Raw genomic sequence first — 19,576 nt, forward strand, 5'->3', positions numbered from 1 at the left:
CACTTATTAAACTAAAGTTTAATTTGTTGGCATTAATGAATGATCACAACTAACAGTTGGGCTACTATAACTCTTTTTTATAGAAAACCAAATCCCAGAAAACATTGGGTAAGCGAGCAGCATTTTGGTTTGCGATTAAACAGTCTTGATACCGTTCGGTTCCATATCATTAACAACAGGCGTTACGTTTTTTTTACTTACAGCTGACTGAATACACTAACAGTATTGAGAGGTATGACATGAAATTACTCTATAATACACACTCCCATGACATAAGTCAATTAGAATACACTTATAGGTTACGTTTTATTTATTTTTTTGCAGATCAGCCCCTGATGAAGGCACTATTTGGTGCCGAAATGCATTGGACAGGTGGAAATGTGTGAAATGTTATAAATAATTTTTTGTTATGAAAAGTCAATATAGAACATATAATAGTATAACTGAAAATAATGTGTTAAACTGTTGAACACAAATTGTATTATGAATATGAAATGTATTATTTGGTGATTGATTTGAAGAGAATCAGATTATGAGATTAAATAACTGATTGATCACAGTATACAGATTTGATATTGTATAATCATTTAAGGTGTAGGATAACACCAGGTGAACTGTGCGCAACTAGATGAGATTTTATCCCATCATAACTAGTATATCAAACACAGGCGTGACACACCTGATTAGTCGCAGCACCGGTTGATTAGACTGATAGAATTTTGTTTAAACGGAGTGCTCCTCGCACCCCTAGAACGGACTATAGATACAAGCAAGTAGCATTTCCTTCTCCTTCATGAAATCTTCTTAAATACTCGTTACATTTTCAGGGTATTGAAAACATGAAAACCAACGAAGATGTAAAAGTACCAGTTAAGTTCTGCAGAGGCCTGATGTTAAAAGGTTTAGACTAATCTAAAGGAGGTAAAAACCACAAATGTTGTACATTGTCACATTGTCTAGTGGAATAGATTATTGCTGCGATCTAGATGGGGTCAGTCCCATATAAAATGCAGAACATTATATATTTGGTATGTCAGGTTCAAGAAACCCTTTATGTCCTATCTAGACTGGCAGGGCAATGAGTCCAGAAAGAAAAATATTAATTAATCTAAAACTAAGATAAACCCACACAATACATCTGTTGTCTTTTATACAATTAGCAATGTGCACAATCAGACCAGGGTTGTTCAGGACTCAGGAACTACAAAGCACAAACAGTTTGGGTCAACATCTGATAGCAGTTATTGTCACTATTGTTATGGCTTGGACAATAAATACACACAATATCTGGTGGTTGTCTAAGAAGTAAAGGACCTAAAAATACACCCAACGATCTCAAAAGGGATCGAAAAATTCAAACGTGCAAAAAATGCACAATCCCATGCAGTGGAAGAAAGGTCTGGGAATCAGTGGGAACATGACCAGTGGCATTTGTCTGCCACACTTATTCACATCGCCAATGAAGTAAATTGTTGACTTTTGTAGTGCCAAATGTTCTTGACTAATGGGCTGCACCTTGGGCACCCCTGAAATCTGGAGGAAGGGATCTGGACAAAGCCAAACATCGCAGACTAAGGAACCTGTTCGGAGTCTTAGCAAAGAATAATGGGAACATAGTTTTGGGGAGAAGAGAAGCCTGGGCACTGGAGCTTCCGTAGTGAATCTGAGGAAAGAGAGCTTTAGGGGATGGGAGCAGTTTTGAAAAGAGGGCCTTGAGAAAATGTATAGGAGGGAATGATGGAGGAGGCTAATCTTGGGGAAATGTAGAACGGTGTTTACAAAACTTATGTATATATTACAAGAGAAATAATTTTTTTTAGAAGGATTGCAAGAAAATGGGGCAGAGGACAACTGGTGAAAACATGATGGGAGTGGAAAGCACAGGGAATATCCCCAACAGAGAGAACCGGGGATGGGAGGGGTGAGAGAATGGGGAGAGGGATCAAGAGTGAAAAGAACCTGAAGACACAGCACAGATTCACTCATTAAACTCAGTCCAAGAGGAAAACTTTGAGGGAAAGAAGGTTGCACAGCAACACCTATTAATCCCACATTAATCATGGGTGAGCAACAGAGCAAATTTGTGCCTTGGTATCTTGCTACTTAAGCATAGCAGGGTAATGCCGAATCCATGGACCAACTTTATGAAACATAAAAGTTTAACAGATTCCTTGAGTGATGCTGTGGCCTGGTATCCAGCCCTCCTTGCACAAAATGTACAGCATGTTCAGTGGCCAAACCCGACCCTCGATACAGGAGTCTGTGGAATTTGGGGCGCAAAATACATTGAAAGCATATTAAGTGGCTCCTCACCGTTTGATGTCGTCAACACAGCTGGCATACACCCAATACAGGACGATGGAGAAGCAGTACAAGGCAATCAGCACTGAGATAGCAGATACGAAGTAACAGAGTGAGAAGCTGCTGAAGCCTGAGAAGTAGAAGAACTTGCCGGTCTCATTGTATGATGCCGTCCCATACAGAATGCACTGCCCTCCAAACTCCCCCTAGAAGGCAAAATGCAGCAAGAGTGAGAAGCACACAAAAGAAAACATTAGAATGAAAGACTGAGAAATGGGGAGAGATAGGTAGGAAGGGAGCAAGAGAAAGGCAGGAGCAAGGGCAGGAAGGACAAGAGACAGGAAGGATAGATTGCAAAAGACATGTACTTTGGATGTGAAGAGATAGTAATCAATCTTTATTTTAGACCTCAATAAGGATAAACATAATATTACCATCATAAAACCCTTATCAAAGTTAATAACACTTAAAACAGAGTCTAAAATCGTTTTTGTTTTAAAAAAAGGAAAACACTTAAAACTAATGTGCTCATTCTGTAAACGTAGGATAAAGGTTTGTAATTCACTTGCCAAGGATACGCCAAATTTAAGAAAAAGTGGATGTAAAAACTGTAACCCTTGCAATCTTAAGACAGAGCAAAAAAGATTGATTACATTCCTGAGTTCCATTATTACATAACGTGCGTGCAAATACGCCCAGTTATGCTAGTATTGTCTATTCCCCTTATTACATAAAGTGCAATACGTTCATTTTATGCTAGTATTGTCCATTCCCCAGTGACAACTCTTAAAGAGAGAGGATTTAAAAACATTCACCACACTTTATGATCAACAGCTAATTCAAGGTGTGCTTTTTTTTCATAGAAGCAAAATCCACAATGATATTGTATTTGCTAAAACATGAGCAGTGGTCCTCAACACGTCTTAGGCCAACCTGAGAAACTAATGTTTTTATAGATTGTTGACCAAAGGATAGTCTCTGGAGGGTTCCCTGAGTGTATCCAGAAAGCAGCAGGGCATAAAAAAATGTTGTGGAAGGAACTGGTTGTCACCTTTCCCCCTGATGATAGCAACATTCAACAATTCTCTCGGGGAATCCTCTACTTGATTGGATCAAACGAAAACCCTAAAGGATCGCCATGGCCATAACTATAATAAAAGTACTAGACAAACCAAATTCAAGTCGTGTAGCGTGAATGGAAACTGCGAAATTTAGGGAGCAAAGTTTTGTAGAATTTTTCTAGAACCAAGTAGAGGTACGAAGTGGAGTGAAGAGCAATAATTAATGTCAGCACCCCTGGGAGAATGTCGAGAGCAATCAATCAGTGTTTTTTCCAAAGACCTGTTCTAGCAACTCTGTTAAAGGACAGTACACTTGCTGAGCCATGGGCACAGACATAACTACCCATTATGTCCTGCATTACAGCTATATTACCAAGGGTTGAGCAATTTGCTTTAAAGCCAGACTGCTCAATCAGAACTATTTAATTATTTTAATCAGAAATCGGAAGTCTTCCAAAATACCTTTCCAAAATATGTACCAAGTTGAGTAGAGCAATTTGTAGCTTGTAGGTAATTAACAGAAGCTTTTTGTAAACTGAACTAATTATACTGCTAGTCTATGAGCCAGGAATATAGTCCGATCCTTAGCAATGAGAAAATAAATAGGTCTTGAAACTGGCCCAAAAATCAGGTTTTTTATTTTTAATCACACCAAAAAGCATTTGACTGAGGTCTCATGCCCTTAAATGTATAGTTCCATAGATATAATCAACTATCAAGCTTGATGAAGAGGATTCATATTCAGGAAGACAATGGAAGTTCCCATCCAGCGTACCAAAATGAATACCAGAGCATTATAAAGATCAGATAAATAATTAATGTACGCCTTTTAAAGAATAGTTATCAGTAATTTAGGGACCTTGGTTCCACATTGTTCTGCAATTGACATCAAAATTGTCTAGAATTTCTGGATATTGCAGTTGGACATAGGCCAATCCACAACTGCCTTTTATAAGTAGCCTGGTATCTATCTTTCCTCTAACACAACACCCCAATTAATCTAGCTAGGCTTGGCAAATAAGCATATCCTTCGGCTTTTCATGCGTTATTTAAATCGGAAGATATTTTCTGCTCAACTCTCTGTCTCTGATGCTGGTCTGACAGCCTAATAAAATGTGTTGCTGAGCTGCTTTATTTTTATTTTTTTTACAAATGTTTCCATACATTCCTTTAAACTCCTCAATATTACTCTCATGACTAATCAGGATTTCAACTGAAATAATTACCCGATATTGATGGAATAATATATTTGTTGGGCTCTAGTGTATTCAGTTACAAGATATCTGTATTATGGTTGATCTGCCTTTTAGATTCTATCTATAGAAGCTAAGAACCTAATAATAAGGACTCTTCCTTTCAATGTGTCACTGTTGCTACTCTGGGGAGTGGCCAACATAACAAATCATTTCAAAAGAATCAAAATATCACTGTTTACTGCTGCTTCTTTTATTACACTTTAGATCTTCAAAGCAGGGTTCTGATAATAACAAATCAAAATGGCTGATCGGCCCAGAAATGGAAAAGTGCCAAAGGCAAAACAATGTGGTGTAAAGGGGCACACTAGATTATATAATCGCAACAACATGCATGAAACGTTTCAAAGATCTTTCCCTACATATCAAGATTAGGCCTGGACAGAGTTAGCAGAACTCTGTGAACTGCCGAAAAAACTCTGCTGCACGCTGCAAAGTTCTGTAAGTGACTGAGTGAGGTAAGTGGCACAGGTCTCGCTGATTTTTAGCGCTAATTTGTCTTGCGCTGTGAAATCAGTGTGAAAGGCACCATGTTCAGTGCAAGAGGACACAGTTATTTTTTGCCGCTCGAGTGGATGTTCTACTCGAGTGGCAGCTTCCTCAATGCAAGCAGCAGTTTTCTCAATGTGAGCTGTAGAAACATGCGCCAACGGCCCGCGTTGAGAAATCTCGCTGGGGGGTGGTCCATCATGCGATTTTCTGGGCTTGCATTGGCCAACTTAACGCTGGTGAGCCACGAGAGAGGAAAATCTCCGCTGAGTTTTTGGGAACTCCGCGCTCGGTGCAGAGTGAGAAAAACTCCATGAACTCTGAAAGTGGAGCTGAAGTTTAGGCCCAGGCCTAATCAAGATAACATCCTGTCAACCTGCACCATTCTAACTTGGTAATTTCGCTACCAAGAAATACAAAGAATACTTCACCTTCAATATACTCTAAATCCACCAAATAATTTCAAGGTTTGACTATGGAAACCTCGCCATGTCATCTAACTTGCTGGTGAGGTTTCCTCAGGCATTTCCGTACTTGCAGGTGTTTTTTATTGGTCACTTAATGGTTTGATCTGAAAGTTCTGAAGCATCATTAATGGCAAAATAATATATTTTCTTGGAAAGGAATAATGGTAAGAAGAAGTGACTCAGATCGTCACCAGGGTACAAGAATTACTGTTATCATGTATGGGAGCCTTGCTTAAGAAGAAAAAATTAATCTGCAAATATTTGAATTTGTGAAGCAAGGGAAAAAAAGAATTTTCACTTGTTAAGTGTGAATTGAAGATTCACCACTCTTTAACTTCATCTTCCAAAGATTTTGCATTGTTGGCATGCCATGAGCAAAAGGAACTATCATAACCCTTGTTCACATATAGCCAGAATAACATCCTCATACACTCACATACCGAAAATACTATAAACAACTGTCAAAACTTGGGAGATTGTGCAACTATCTCTTCAGTCAATGGTAATTACATTGATCACCAATGAAATCATCATACCAACAGAAGCTCTTCCTTTCCTTTTAAACAAAACACCCACAACATTATTAAACCATTATACCGCACCCAAACAACACTAACTTAAATACCACTAAAATCAGGATGCATAAAAAAAAAAATTGGAAGGAGGAATGCTTGAATGAATCTCGGCCATTGGCGATCGCTTGGGCCACATCCAAATTCATTGTTTCTCTGCCACCTCAGTTTGAACCCAGTCATGAACAAATCAGCCTTGCCCCTGCTCCAGTAGGAACAGTCCAGCCCAAACTGCCTGACCAGGTACTCCCTGAACCAGAACACAAGCAACCCAGGTCCAATGTTGCTCTTACTATGAGCTCATCAACCAGGTATAGCTTGATTCCAGTGGTACAGTAAGCACATGACCAATGAATTGGCATACCTGTCACACTTAGGGTATCAAAAAACGAAATGGTGGATGGAATGCTTGAACTAATCTCAGCCACTTGGTGATCGCTTGGACTGCATACCCATCTATCGTTTCTCACCCACAGTGCCATCTCAGTTTGGACCCAGCCATATGCAAATCAGCCTTGAGCCAGCTCCAATAGGAACAGTCAAGCCCAAACTGCCAGGCCGGGTCCCCCCTGAACCGAACACAAGCAACCTAGGAACAGTTTTGCTCTTATTAAGGACTCATCAGCCAGATATGGCTTTATTCCAGTGGAACAATGAGCATGGGACCCACAACTGGGTACACTTGTCCCACTTAAGGAGACATACTATAGTATACAAAAAGTGATTGATGGAATGCTTGAATTAATCTCAGCCACTGTAATCACTCTGGCCTTATCCCAATTCATCGATTTTCACCCACCATGCCTCCACAGATTGGACCTAGCCATAAGCAAATTAGACTTGACCCTGCTCCAATCGGAAAAGTCCAGCCCGATCTACCAGGCCAGGTCTTCCCTGAACCGGAACACAAGCAACCTAGGACTGGTTTCGCCCTTATTATGGGCTCATCTTGGAGTTTAACTAAGAGAACAAAGACTTGGCTGGAGATTGAGTCACAATAGAGCACAATCCACACAACGTTTTACCATGGATCTTAAAAAAACATTAAAAAAAGAGCTGGAGATAAATGGTCTAATGTGTGTCAGAGCTCAATACCATGACCTGCAGCCTAGGAATCTACGGGATGCCATAATTCACATACTATAAAATGAAAGCAAAGAAACAGCTGGGGACTAAGTGGCTATGGTTCAACTAACAGATAGCTGCACCACACAAACGGCAATCTTTGAAACTCGAGGAGACCACATTGTTTAAACTTGTGGCAGATAAGTAATCCTGATGTGAGAACAGCAGAACTGACAGTTGTATTGTCAAAGCTCAAACATTTACAGACAGAATGTTTGAGTTCTCAGAGTAAATACCGTACAAAATCTTTATAGTACAGCAACCCCAACTTGAAAGCAAATAGTATATAGTAAACCATTGTGTGTGCAACAGCCACACAGAAAACAGCCTGGGAAAGGTAATGATCCTGCAGCATGCATACCCACCGAAGGAATGCAGTCATAACTTGAGAGCGAAGCCAGAGCTCAAGAAAAAATATAATCTGGTGTCAGGCATGACAACCCAGGAGCATAAACTTATAGTGCAGCTTGGAAATCTTGTGGGATGGCGGAGAGCAGAAAATGCAAGAAGGCAGTCCTACTAAGAGAGCAAAGCCAGAACTGAAAAATAATTAGATTCTATGGTGCACTGTCAGAGCTCAGAAACACTGGCACAATGGGAGGGCTGGAATGACAGTACAACTTGTTGCACTGATAATAACAATCAAATTATTTTACGCCCATAAATTATTACCCTACGAAAATGTTATATTAAAGGTGGGAGTAAATTTCAAGCAAGGGATTCGGAGTAGGCAGTGTAAGGCATGTTCAGCCTTGACTGTTTGTGAACGTGGACAGAAACGTCTGTTTTTATGCATTCACAAGCTTCTTCCAACCTTTCCCAACCTGTAGTCCGTTTTACCCCAAGCGATGGCCGAAATAATTAGCTTTTAAGGATGGGAAAGGAAATTAAACACTTAAAAGGAATTGGATTTTCTCTACATGGAAATATGCTTTTCCAGTGGCAAAACAATTGGGGGGGGGGGGGGTGTACTATTTTAGCTCCACAAACATGTTTGGTGTCTGCTTATAACCAAGAAACCTTCTGGGCAACTGGCAATACTCCAAAATGTATTTTGTAAATCAGAACTTTCCTTCAACAAGGTTGGTAATGCAGGTGAAGCAACATATTGTGGCTACGGGAATCTCACACATGCTTTAAGCAACTGGTCAAGAGTCCAAGTTATTTAGCAAAGGGCACATTGGACACCATTTTCATTGCTACCAAAAAGCTTTTTACTTCACTATCCACAACTCGGGACAACTAAGGGCCAGATGTATCAACATTACATTTTGCGATTAAATAATGGCGAATTTTACTGATTCGCTATTATAGAATCGCAAAATGCAATGTATGTAGGTTTTGCAAAAGAAATAGTGATTCCTACATATTCCTTAACAGCGAATCGCAAATTGCGATTCGCTATTAAGGAATGCCTTCCCATTCATTCCTATGGGCAGATAGGAATGAATGGGAAGGCATTCGCAATTTGCAGTTACCAAATAGGTAATCGCAAATTGCGAATGCAATTTCAAGGGTGATAGGGGACCAAAAGGCGACCCTGATGCACCCCAAAAAATGTCATGGCTGCACATGTGGCGCACACACATGCCCTAAGGGCATGTGTATGTGCCACATGGCACTTTTTGTGCATTTTTCTAAGGATTTGCAAATTACCACCAACTTGAAGTTGGTGGTAATTTGCGATTCCTTAATGCAAAGTCACATTATGAGAATGCTTCTAGCATCTTGCATCTCAGAATGTGACCTCTGGTCAATCAAAGTCTAGAGACAAACTAGGGAATTGCTGACCTTGAACAATATGCCCACTTAACTTCAGCACCTCACCACTACAAAATTCGAACTGACTGGCTAACACTGACTTATTTATATCACCTCACACCCATTGAATATGTCAAGTCAAGTCAAGTCAAAAGATTTATATAGCGCGCTACATACCCAGAGGGTCTCAAGGCGCTTGAGGAAGGGTGGGGAGTTACTTGTCGAATATCCACGTTTTGAGTTGTTTTCTGAATGCTAGGTGGTTCTGAGTAAGGCGAAGGTGAGTGGGAAGTGAGTTCCAAGTTTTAGCTGCTAGGTAGGAGAAGGATCTACCTCCCATGGTGGTTTTGTTGATGCGGGGAACAGTGGCATGGGCTTGGTTGGAGGATCGTAGCTGGCGGGAGGGGGTGTAGAAGGATAGTCGTGTGTTGAGGCATTCGGGTCCGATTTCGTAGAGTGCTTTGTGTGCGTGGGTTAGGAGCCGGAAAGTGATCCTCTTATTGACGGGGAGCCAGTGGAGGTTTTTCAGGTGATCAGAGATGTGTTCTTTACGCGGGATGTCTAATATGAGCCTGGCTGAGGCGTTCTGGATGCGTTGTAGTTTTTTCTGGAGTTTTGCGGTGGTGCCGGCGTAGAGGGTGTTTCCGTAGTCCAGTCGGCTCGTGACCAGAGCGTGGGTGACTGTTTTTCTAGTTTGGGTAGGGATCCAGCGAAATGTTTTTTTGAGCATGCGAAGAATGTTGAAGCAAGATGAAGAAACGGCGTTGACTTGTCTGTTCATCGAGAGTGAGGAATCCAGGATGACGCCCAGGTTCCGTGCATGGTCCGTCGGGATGGGTGCTTTTCCAAGGGCCTCTGGCCACCAAGAGTCGTCCCAGGCGGAGGGGGAGGTACCTAAGATGAGGACTTCTGTTTTGTCTGAGTTCAGTTTCAGACGGCTGTGCTTCATCCATTCGGCTACTTCTTTCATTCCTTCGTGTAGGTTGGTTTTGGCCGTGTTAGGGTCTCTGGTGAGTTATAGGATCAGTTGAGTGTCGACGGCGTAGGAGATGATGTTGAGGTTATGTTGGCGTGCGATGGCCGCGAGGGGGCTCATGTAAACGTTGAAGAGGGTGGGACTGAGTGAGGACCCTTGAGGTACGCCGCAGATGACTTCAGTGGCCTCTGACTTGAATGGTGGAAGGCGGACTCTCTGGGTTCTTCCGGAGAGGAACGAGGTGATCCATTCCAGTGCTTTTCCTTGGGTTCCGATGTTTTTGAGGCGTTGTAGAAGGGTGCTATGGCAGACTGTGTCGAAGGCTGCGGAGAGGTCGAGGAGGATGAGGGCGACTGTGTCTCCATTGTCCAGTAGAGTTCGAATGTCGTCTGTTGCTGCGATGAGGGCGGTTTCGGTGCTGTGCTTGGCTCGGAAGCCGGACTGAGAGGAGTCGAGGCATTTGTTGGTTTCGAGGAATGCGGCGAGCTGGTTGTTGACAGCTTTCTCGATGACTTTGGCCGGGAATGGAAGGAGTGAGATAGGGCGATAGTTTTTGAGTTCGGTGGGGTCAGCTGTGGGTTTCTTCAGGAGGGCGCTGAGTTCGGCATGTTTCCAGCTTTCCGGGAAGGTTGCGGAGTTGAGGGAGCAGTTGATGACGTCTCGGAGGTGCGGTGCAATAATGGAGTCTGCTTTGTTAAAGATGTGGTGAGGGCAAGGGTCTGTGGGGGATCCTGAGTGGATAGAGTTCATCAGACGGATGGTGTCCTCAGTGGAGATTGGCTTCCAGTCATTGAGGATGTTCAGGGGGGGTGGGGGTCCTGCAGGGGATTGGGTGGGTTGGTCCCCGGGTTGGTTGTCGAAGCTGTTGTGGATGTCTGCAATTTTGTTGTGGAAGAATGAGGCTAGGGAGTCGCAGAGGGCTTGAGAGGGGGTGATGTCGTTGGAGTTGGCTGAGGGGTTGGTAAATTCCTTGACGATGTTGAATAATTCCTTGCTGTTGTGGGCGTTGTTATCTAGACGGTCCTTGAAGGCAGCTTTCTTGGCATTTCGGATTAGTTGGTGGTGTATGCGGGTGGCGTTTTTGAAGGCTTCCTTGGTGCTGGTGGTTGGGTCTTTTTTCCAGGCCTTCTCAAGGGAGCGACAGAGTTTCTTGGATTTCTTAAGGTCATCGTTGAACCAGGAGGCCTTCTTGCTGCCTAGTTTGATTTGTCGTTTTTTCAGTGGTGCTAGGATGTCGGCGCTGTTGGATAACCATTGGGTGAGGTTGGTGGCTGCTTGGTCTGGGTTTGAGGGGTGGGCGGGGGGCTTTTGAAGAAGCGATGAGGAGATCTGGTCGATGGTGATTTTGTTCCAAAGGAGAGCTGTGGTGTGGCTGAAGGAAACATGTTTGCTGGAGGTGAAGATAGGGTCGAGTGTGTGACCTGCGATGTGGGTGGAGGTAGTGACAAGTTGTTTAAGTCCGAGGTTTGCGAGGTTGTCCAAAAGGGTGGTGGTGTTGCGGTCGTTGTTCTTTTCAAGGTGAAAGTTGAGGTCTCCCAAAAGGATGTAGTCCTCGGAGGGGAGCGCGTGTGGAGTGATGAAGTCTGTGATGTCTTCACTAAATTGTGCGCGGGGTCCTGGTGGCCTGTAAAGGAGGGTGCCTCTGAGTGTGGTCTTGGGGTTGATGTGGAATTGGAAGTGAAGGTGTTCAGAGTTGGCGAGATTGACGTCTGAGCTGGTTGAGATGCGGATGGATTTCTTATGGACGATAGCGATGCCTCCTCCTGTGTGGCCAGTACGGTCCTTGCGAATGATCTTATAGCCTTTCGGGATGGCAATGGTGATGTCTGGGGCCGAAGAGGCATTCATCCATGTTTCTGTTAGGAAGGCGACGTCCGGAGAGATGGTGTCGAGTAGATTCCAGAGGTCAATGGCGTGTCTGTGGACCGAGCGGGTGTTGAGCAGGATGCATTGTAGGTGGTTGGGATCGGATATCTGTTGTGTGTTCGTAGCTGAGGAGTTGTTCTTGGTGCCGTCGAACTTGCAGGAGTTGCAAGAGAAGGGTCCATGGGTGTGTCCAGGAGCGGCTTGGACGCAGATGGGGGAGCGGCCAGGGTTAAGGGCTAGGAGGGTGGTGGCATCGTAAGTAATGCGGGAGGGGTGGGCATTACGAGGACCAGGGGCTCTGGCGCTGGGCGCGGTCCAGGCGCGGACGGGCGTAGACGGGCTTACCTTTGGCGCACCTTCGGCGCGGCCGTAGCGCGTGGACGCTGCGCGTTGGAACATCTGGCATTTAAAGGATGGTGGAGGGGGCGGTGGGTGGGAGGGTCAGCAGCTGGGAGGCGGTAGCGGGGAGGAGGGGCGTGCCTGGGAACAACAACAACGGAATACAAAATGGAGGTCAAAGGGGAGGCGAGGCAGGGGCAGCAAATCGCCTGAGTCACCGAGAGAGAAATCGATGTATTGCAGTTGCTGGTAGAAGAAAGCAAACACACTCAATTATAAAGCAGGGCGGGCGGCGCTACAATTTCAAGCGCTATGAGAGTCGGTCTAATATAATGCGGAGCCTACGTTATAATTAGCAGCTTCTGAAATGACACTACGCTAATGTAACTGATCGCAGGCGATACCGTATTGTTCTGTGAGGGCTGCGATGATCACCAGGGCAGGCAGGCAGCAGTAGCAATGGGAGGCAGGTAGCAGCAGCAATGGGAGAGAAGCGAGGAGGGAGCAACCGGTCAGGAACGAGTCCGGGCGGTATATATATATATATATATATATATATATATATATAGCTGTAAACAAAGAGGAAACTCACATGATTGTGACTGGAGAATACGGTCACATATTTCTGAGAAATGGGATAGTTTGTGTCAACTGCCCAGCCCTACCATGTAAAGATTACCAAAAGCATTCTCGTATTTACTTTTGACAAGAAATTGTGAAAGATGAAACCTTTCCTGCCAACGGTCAACCAGTATAAATATTAAAACAAGCCCAGACAATGATAAGGCAAGCAGCACAATAAGCCTAACAGCTGCTACATGACTCCAGTTCAGCCGTAAATTTAACCTGCTTCATTCGCTCGCATAAACATATATGCACAAAGAGTTAGAACGTGCTGGATGTATAGAGAAAATTAAAATACGGCAAGCTTGTGTTGATGGGTGGCAGTTATCATGTCTTTTTTTAAATGTGGACTATAAGCTACATATAAAAACTACAACTATGGTGCCCAAATCTAATCAATATTGGTTGATGGAACTCAGGTGTTTGCCATTGTTTACTAATCACAACCAGACCGGGTATAAAAAGTGAGGGCTCAGTGCAGCATTTCATCTGTCACAGGCAACCAGGGAGACCGGGCAGGCGGAGCGTTTCGTTCTCTACGAGAGGTAAGACTAACTCGAGCCGAAACTCTGGGAGGGGGGTTAACTAGTCGTTAAAGCTCCTTCGCTTTATCAGCTTTTAAATACGTTTGTAATTTATGTAGCTTACCCAACAAGTGGGAGTTCCAAAAAAATTATTTTAAACGAAGTTAGTTGGTTTTGTAATTAAAAACTGTGTATGTTAGCCACAGAATCTATTCAATATATAAGTTTAATCGGGAATAAGTAGGGAATCTACCCGCCCATGGAATTTACTTAATATTACAAATCCGGTTGGGAAAAAGCAGGGAATCTACTCGCCCATTTTTTTGTCTATGTGGACCGCATGTATTTGCGAAATATAGCATATCTACAAATGTGATCAGGGGCTTATTTGTATGCAGGTCAATCAAACAAGGGCCACCTCACATTGGGTGGGTGTATATCCGGATGTCATTGGAATACACCTTCTTTGTTAAAATACCCCTCACACACCAAAAGGGCCCTTGGTGTCATGCTTCATCATCGGGGTCTTCCCGTCCCGCTGCGGGGCGGGGCAGTGCTGCGACAGGCGGATACGCCGGAGCACCTTTAGATGGAAGTGCTATGTGTTGGGAGTGAGTGTCAGTGGGGTCAGGGGTGATATATTAGTGAGTTGTTAAAAAATACCTGGCCTAGTTGAAAAAAGACATTTTATTAAACACTGGCTGGTATTGTTAAAAGAAAAGTGAAGCGGAGAGATGGAGCTGATTAATGGGCTCTCTCTCCTATGTGGGTCAACATGTTTCGAGGCGCAGGGCCTCTTCGTCAGGACCTTGGGGGAGATCCCCCTGTCACTCACTAGTGTTTTCTCCACAAAGGTAGAAAAGGTGTATATACAAAAAAGTGAAAAAAGACTATGTGTGTAAATACAATTAATAATTACAACACTTTTATGCTACCACACTGATAATGTAGTATGCTTATCAATGGAGGAATCAATGCCTCATGAGCCAGCTTTAGACAGAAGGGTATAGTGGGGTCCCAATGAGCCCCTTGCACGCTTGTGCTTCCTCCTTCGTCTGCTGCTTCCGTGCTACCACGATTAGTTGGCGTGACCAAAGGTGTAAATGTGACACCCAAGGGCATCCATTTTGTTGGATGGATTGGCCTCACACACCCCGAAGGATGTCATGCTTCATCATCGGCGGTTGCTCCTCGTCGGGGAGGCGGTGCAATCCCCGACGGGCTCACCTCAAAGAGGGGCTCTTTGGCGGAGATCTTTTTCCAACTGCCTTATGGTGAGGTGCGGGTGTGTGGGCAGGGTGGTATGTGATAGTGATAAAGGGATATTAAAATGTAGCTAAGGGTACCGGAATGAACTTTATTCAGGGGGTCCCTCGCTGCAGTTAAAAACAGGGGGCTAGCTCACTAGGAGTCAACGAGTAAATTCAGGTGAACCTAGATGGGGCTAGTAGTGCAAAACGGTCGACATGTTTCTCGCAGTGGGCAGTAGTAAAAGTGTGTGCCCACTGAAGGGTGTTTTTCTAAAGAATTCAAGTTTGTGGATTATTAGAAAGTCTGCAAATATTGTTGCTATAATGGATTTTTTAAAATTGTTTTAGCCTTGAGAAATGGTGGGAAGATCTCCCCATTTACAACAAAAAACGTGTTGGCTAAAGCTTATGAGACTGTCTTAAGAAGAGGTCAAAGTGCCAAACAATAAATTCTTACTAGCAAGAAACATTTCTCTTTCTGTAATGTACACTGTTCCAGATACTAAGTTTTTGATATAATTACGAGTGCCTCATAGCGTCAACACAAGCAAACTAATGGCAAAAAAATAAAGAACTCAGTGGACACAAGTAAAGCATCACTGATCTAGGGTAGGGACACAAACAAAAAGGAAGGAAGCCTAAGCCTACAGCAGATGATTAATAAAGAGTAAGCAAATTAGAGTTGCAATGAAGTCAATCAATGAAAAGCAATGGGTGGGCTCTAATCCTACTGATGGAAAACAAAAGGTCTCCTGTGAGCAGTCCAGGGAAGAACAGGAGAGGTATTAGGTACTGCTGGGTCCAAAGACCTTTGCATGGCTTGTTAAAATCATGCTGCATTGGCCTTGTAAGTGCTATGATTATCGGGGAGAGGTGTGGCGCAGCAGCCAGGGCCACGGACGCTTATGTGGCGCCAGGGCGACTGACAAAGGAATCTGGGGATCACTGTTCGATCGCTGGCGACAGATTAGTCCAGCACCATGTGACTCTGGGCAATAGCTTGCTTAATCTTCCCGACGGCCCCCAGCGCCTGGAGACCCTTACGGGTGATTGTTCGCACTTTACAAATGTGGATTATTATTATGATAAAGATAGGAAATTGCAGGTGAAGTCCTCTACGCTTTATTCACGTCTCCTCACTCCACCCATCACTTTATTCTAGCTCTCCTGACAGGTTAGAATGTTAACAACTTTCAACATTCTAAGGAAGACAACCTTTCCAACTGTGGGAATGTACTAACGGGAAACAAAGGAAGGGGGGCATAATATGGGAATTGGGTAGATGCATAAAGTTAATGGTTAGGAACAATGCTAATCACATTTTCAAATTAAAAGAACACTACAACATTAGGTTTTCTGGAACGCCCCATTTGAAGAAATCGATGTGCCTTGTCATCTGACCCAACTAGATTATGTATCTCTTTGTGGTCTAATTTGCTTCTTCCTGTTCTGCATTACAGGATTCGCCAACTCCGCCCATCTTTGGGGATTCTCTATGCAAATTTGATGGCACTGCCCCTGTAATCTGACTCCGATCCTTTTCTTCTAATGTCTCCCTCTGGTCAACTCACGCATGTCACCATCCATGGTGGCATGACCAGGATCGAGACTTAGAAATCATTGCTACCGGCGTCTTAGCCTAATAATGCAATCGAAAACCGTAGCTACTGCACCCAGAATGCATTAGGTAGTGACATGAAAGCCCGGAACTGCTAGCAGAGCCTATGAAGATATGGTGAGCGGTAACTACCCTAATCACTTAATGCCATACCAATTCCCCCGTCTACCTAACTTCTGGCTCCTCCTGTGCCCCTGCACTGGTCTCTTCTCTTTGGTCCCCTGACTGTTCTCGAGCTTTAAGCGCTACTCCAACCTTGTAACAAACTGTTACGCCGTTCCTCACTTAACTCATTTAAAGCCCCGCCCACTGTTGCTCTTAAGCCCCGCCTCTGCACGTTCGTCTCCACCCCCTCACCTGACCCACTGTTGACAAAGAGCACCACCCATCCAACCTGTATCGCCGTCTCTGGTCGTTTGGCCACAACCCTCACCTGTCCTACAGTCAGACTGGTCGCGCTGATAATGCCGCAGATAAAGGCCGCTGCGTAGAGCAGCAGCTCAGCGCGTTCCAGCCAGGACAGCGCCATTCTTCCGGAACAGGGGGAGAGAGACACCCCGGAAGTGACGTCAATAAGTGACTTCACATCTAAGGCGGCAGGACCTTGCTAGTCACACCCCCCCGAAGAAACAAGGTAGTCAAAGCAGCTCAGAAACCGGTAAGCACCGCAAGAGGCGGGGCTCCGCCCTAGTCAGTGACGTCACAAAACGAGATCTGCTCCATGCTTCAAACGTCATACGCCATGGCACACCTACAGAAGTTCACAGGCATACAAAACGACACATCGCATATTCTATTTCTGTTGTGTTCTCTTCCTCCTTAGTGACTTTTGGTATTTTAACTGTTTGCAAAAAGGCTGAATAACATGTTTGAGCTTTAATACTAATGACACATTATTTTTAATTCTTTATTGTTTAAGTTAATAAAAGCCATAACAATATTCCAATAAAACTGAAGATATGAACAATGGTTATAAACATAATACAATTACATTGTCCTTAGATATTAAATTGACTTTGAACATTGTTAGTCGAGGGCTGTAAAGTAGAGATCAAAGCAAGTGTGTTAAAACGTACTTTATTTCTTGTATAACGACACACCGGTAGGCAAAGCAGCGCTCCGGTCACCAGCACACAACATGGACCCTCAACTCATATAATAACTGTTAACAGGCTAAACCCAGCCATTGACTTAACGCATGCAAATGTGGGAGGTCGCGCGGCAGGAACGGGGGCATGCGGGGGACAAAGCGCGATGGGAGAGACTATCGACGTAACAAGGGCAGCTTTAAATTCTATATCAGGACAGGAGGCTCCAATTATGCTTTCTCATTTCTTTAATGAAATGCTCAGCAGCCAATAAAAACAATCAAAAAACTACATTTCCCATGAACACTAGGGAATGACCATAGAGAGTATGCTATAAAAGGTCCAAACATTAGTCCTTCTTCCTCTTTCTTTGCTGCTCCGCAGCCAGTTAAGTCTCTTTAACTTTATTCTGCTACAATTGCTGTTATTACTGTTATTTGCTATTGTTAATCATACACTTGCCTTGTATTGCGCTGCTTTGTTTCCTCGTGCGCGGTGCTTGTGTATGTTTTTTGTGCTCCGGCTCCGCCTGTGGTGTGTGCCGGTGTTTGTTGTCGTCCGTTGGCGGCGTGTTTTCTTGGGAGCGTGTGTTCGCCTCCCTGCGCCTGGCCGCTTGTGCCCAGTTGCTGTGAGTGGAGCGGGAGCAGGGGTCGTCGGCTCACACGGAGAGCGCGAGCGCTCTCGAGCCAGTGTTTTTCAGTGGCAGCAGCGTCGTGCATGCGCGCTGCATTATTTCCGGCTTGAGGCTCTGTTTCTCCTCACGCTGGTTAAGTGAAGGACCGCTTTGACAGCGCTCACGCCCACAGCCCTGAACTCTCGACCCCGTTCGACGCCGGAGCACAGGAAAGTGCTTTGGTAGTTACATTGTGTCCATAGGCTCTGCCTAGAGTGATTTTTAGTCGGCAGGCTTAACTCCCTCCACATTTAATTAGTTTTTTTCTTGAGTTTCAGCTCAAGTTAGCCTGCTTTGGGGTGGTCACTCCCCCTTAATTGTATCTTTGATACTCCATATCTGTGCCAGTCGTCTTGTGGGCTCTGAATATCTGCACTCCAGTGTAATGGCGGATTATTATGACGAAGATGATGACTGTTTCTATAATGAGGAAGAGGATGACACTCTTGAATATAATCTGGTGGAAGAATTGGATAAGGGTGTGCAGTTTTCAGTTAATAAGGCGCTCGTTCGTGCTATCAATCCCTTAAATCGCCATTTGAACCAGTATGCGATGCAGCAAGGTTGGTTGCCTCCTTCTCAGTCCACCAAATCCCCCTTGTAAGAAATGGGGGTTACCCAAATCTCCAAGGGGGTAGCATGGCATCAAGCGGGCAGGCCAAACTTCGAGGACATGTGAAGCATTCACGCAGTATCCACAAACGACTCACCAGGCACACTACAAAAGAGACGCAACTCCACCTTTGGTTGGAAAAGAATAAGTTTAGTGTTATCTCTAACCTGCAAGGTAAAAAGGAAAAATACACTGGTAATCACAACAGGGCGCCAACTGGCGCCAGAGCCAAGTACATCCTGGGGAATTATTTACATGGGACAAAAAGGGGTTGAGTCCAAAGTCCATAGCTGAAATAAAAATGGTTGGTTAAATGAACATTAGACCTGGGGCCAATCTGGCGGGGCCAACTCAGGCTCTCATCCTCGGGGAAGTTGTAATTTCAAAATCCCACATTAGCGCACATACATTTTATGCATTATAACGCCACTCCCCACCCCTGTAAGGGAAGAACAGAGCATCACAGCACATACTAGACAGGAGCACCTGTAAGAAATCAGTACGGCAGGCTCATTAACAAGGGGCATAAACAGGGGCCTGGAATAACTCATCAGGCCAGCATAGGGGCACCACTGCACTAAAAGAGGCACAAAAGCATTCAATCACCCATCAGGTGTAAAACCACAGTATACCTGGACCTCAATAACCTTAGTGTAGGCATAACATTAGCATATTCTCATCAGCAGGGTAATCAGCCTACAATTCAAACTAGGCACGGAAGCGCACCACACCTTGACAGGTAACATGGAAATGCTGCGTTACCATAGGGCATTGAATGAGAATAAACATTTCAATACATGTAGATCACTTCCTTAAATGTAAGACATTTCATTAGCCGTTGGAACCTTTCCCATAGGGGTAAACACTGCCTCAGCAACAAAAGATACTCCTAAGATTGATCAGGCCGGTATCACCTTTAACCTGGGGCCTGAATATTTAGCAACCCAGCAGTAACCTCAGGGGGCAGAACACACCT

At 44.2% G+C, this 19,576-nt stretch overlaps 1 protein-coding gene across 1 annotated transcript in view; it reads right to left on the reverse strand.

Moving 5' to 3' along the window:
* Positions 1–16,805, reverse strand: part of TMEM179B (transmembrane protein 179B) — a 191,230-nt gene extending 174,425 nt beyond the window's left edge. Inside the window, exons 1-2 of the mRNA XM_086938107.1 lie at positions 16,660–16,805; positions 2,314–2,507 (exon numbers count right to left, since the gene is read on the reverse strand). Coding sequence (XP_086794233.1) covers positions 2,314–2,507; positions 16,660–16,755 — 290 coding nt within the window. The 5' untranslated portion in view covers positions 16,756–16,805. The remainder of the gene's footprint in view (positions 1–2,313; positions 2,508–16,659) is intronic.
* Positions 16,806–19,576: the final 2,771 nt, after the last annotated feature.

Source organism: Lissotriton vulgaris, chromosome 9 (genome assembly GCF_964263255.1).
Source record: "Lissotriton vulgaris chromosome 9, aLisVul1.2, whole genome shotgun sequence".
Lineage (NCBI taxonomy): Eukaryota > Metazoa > Chordata > Amphibia > Caudata > Salamandridae > Lissotriton > Lissotriton vulgaris.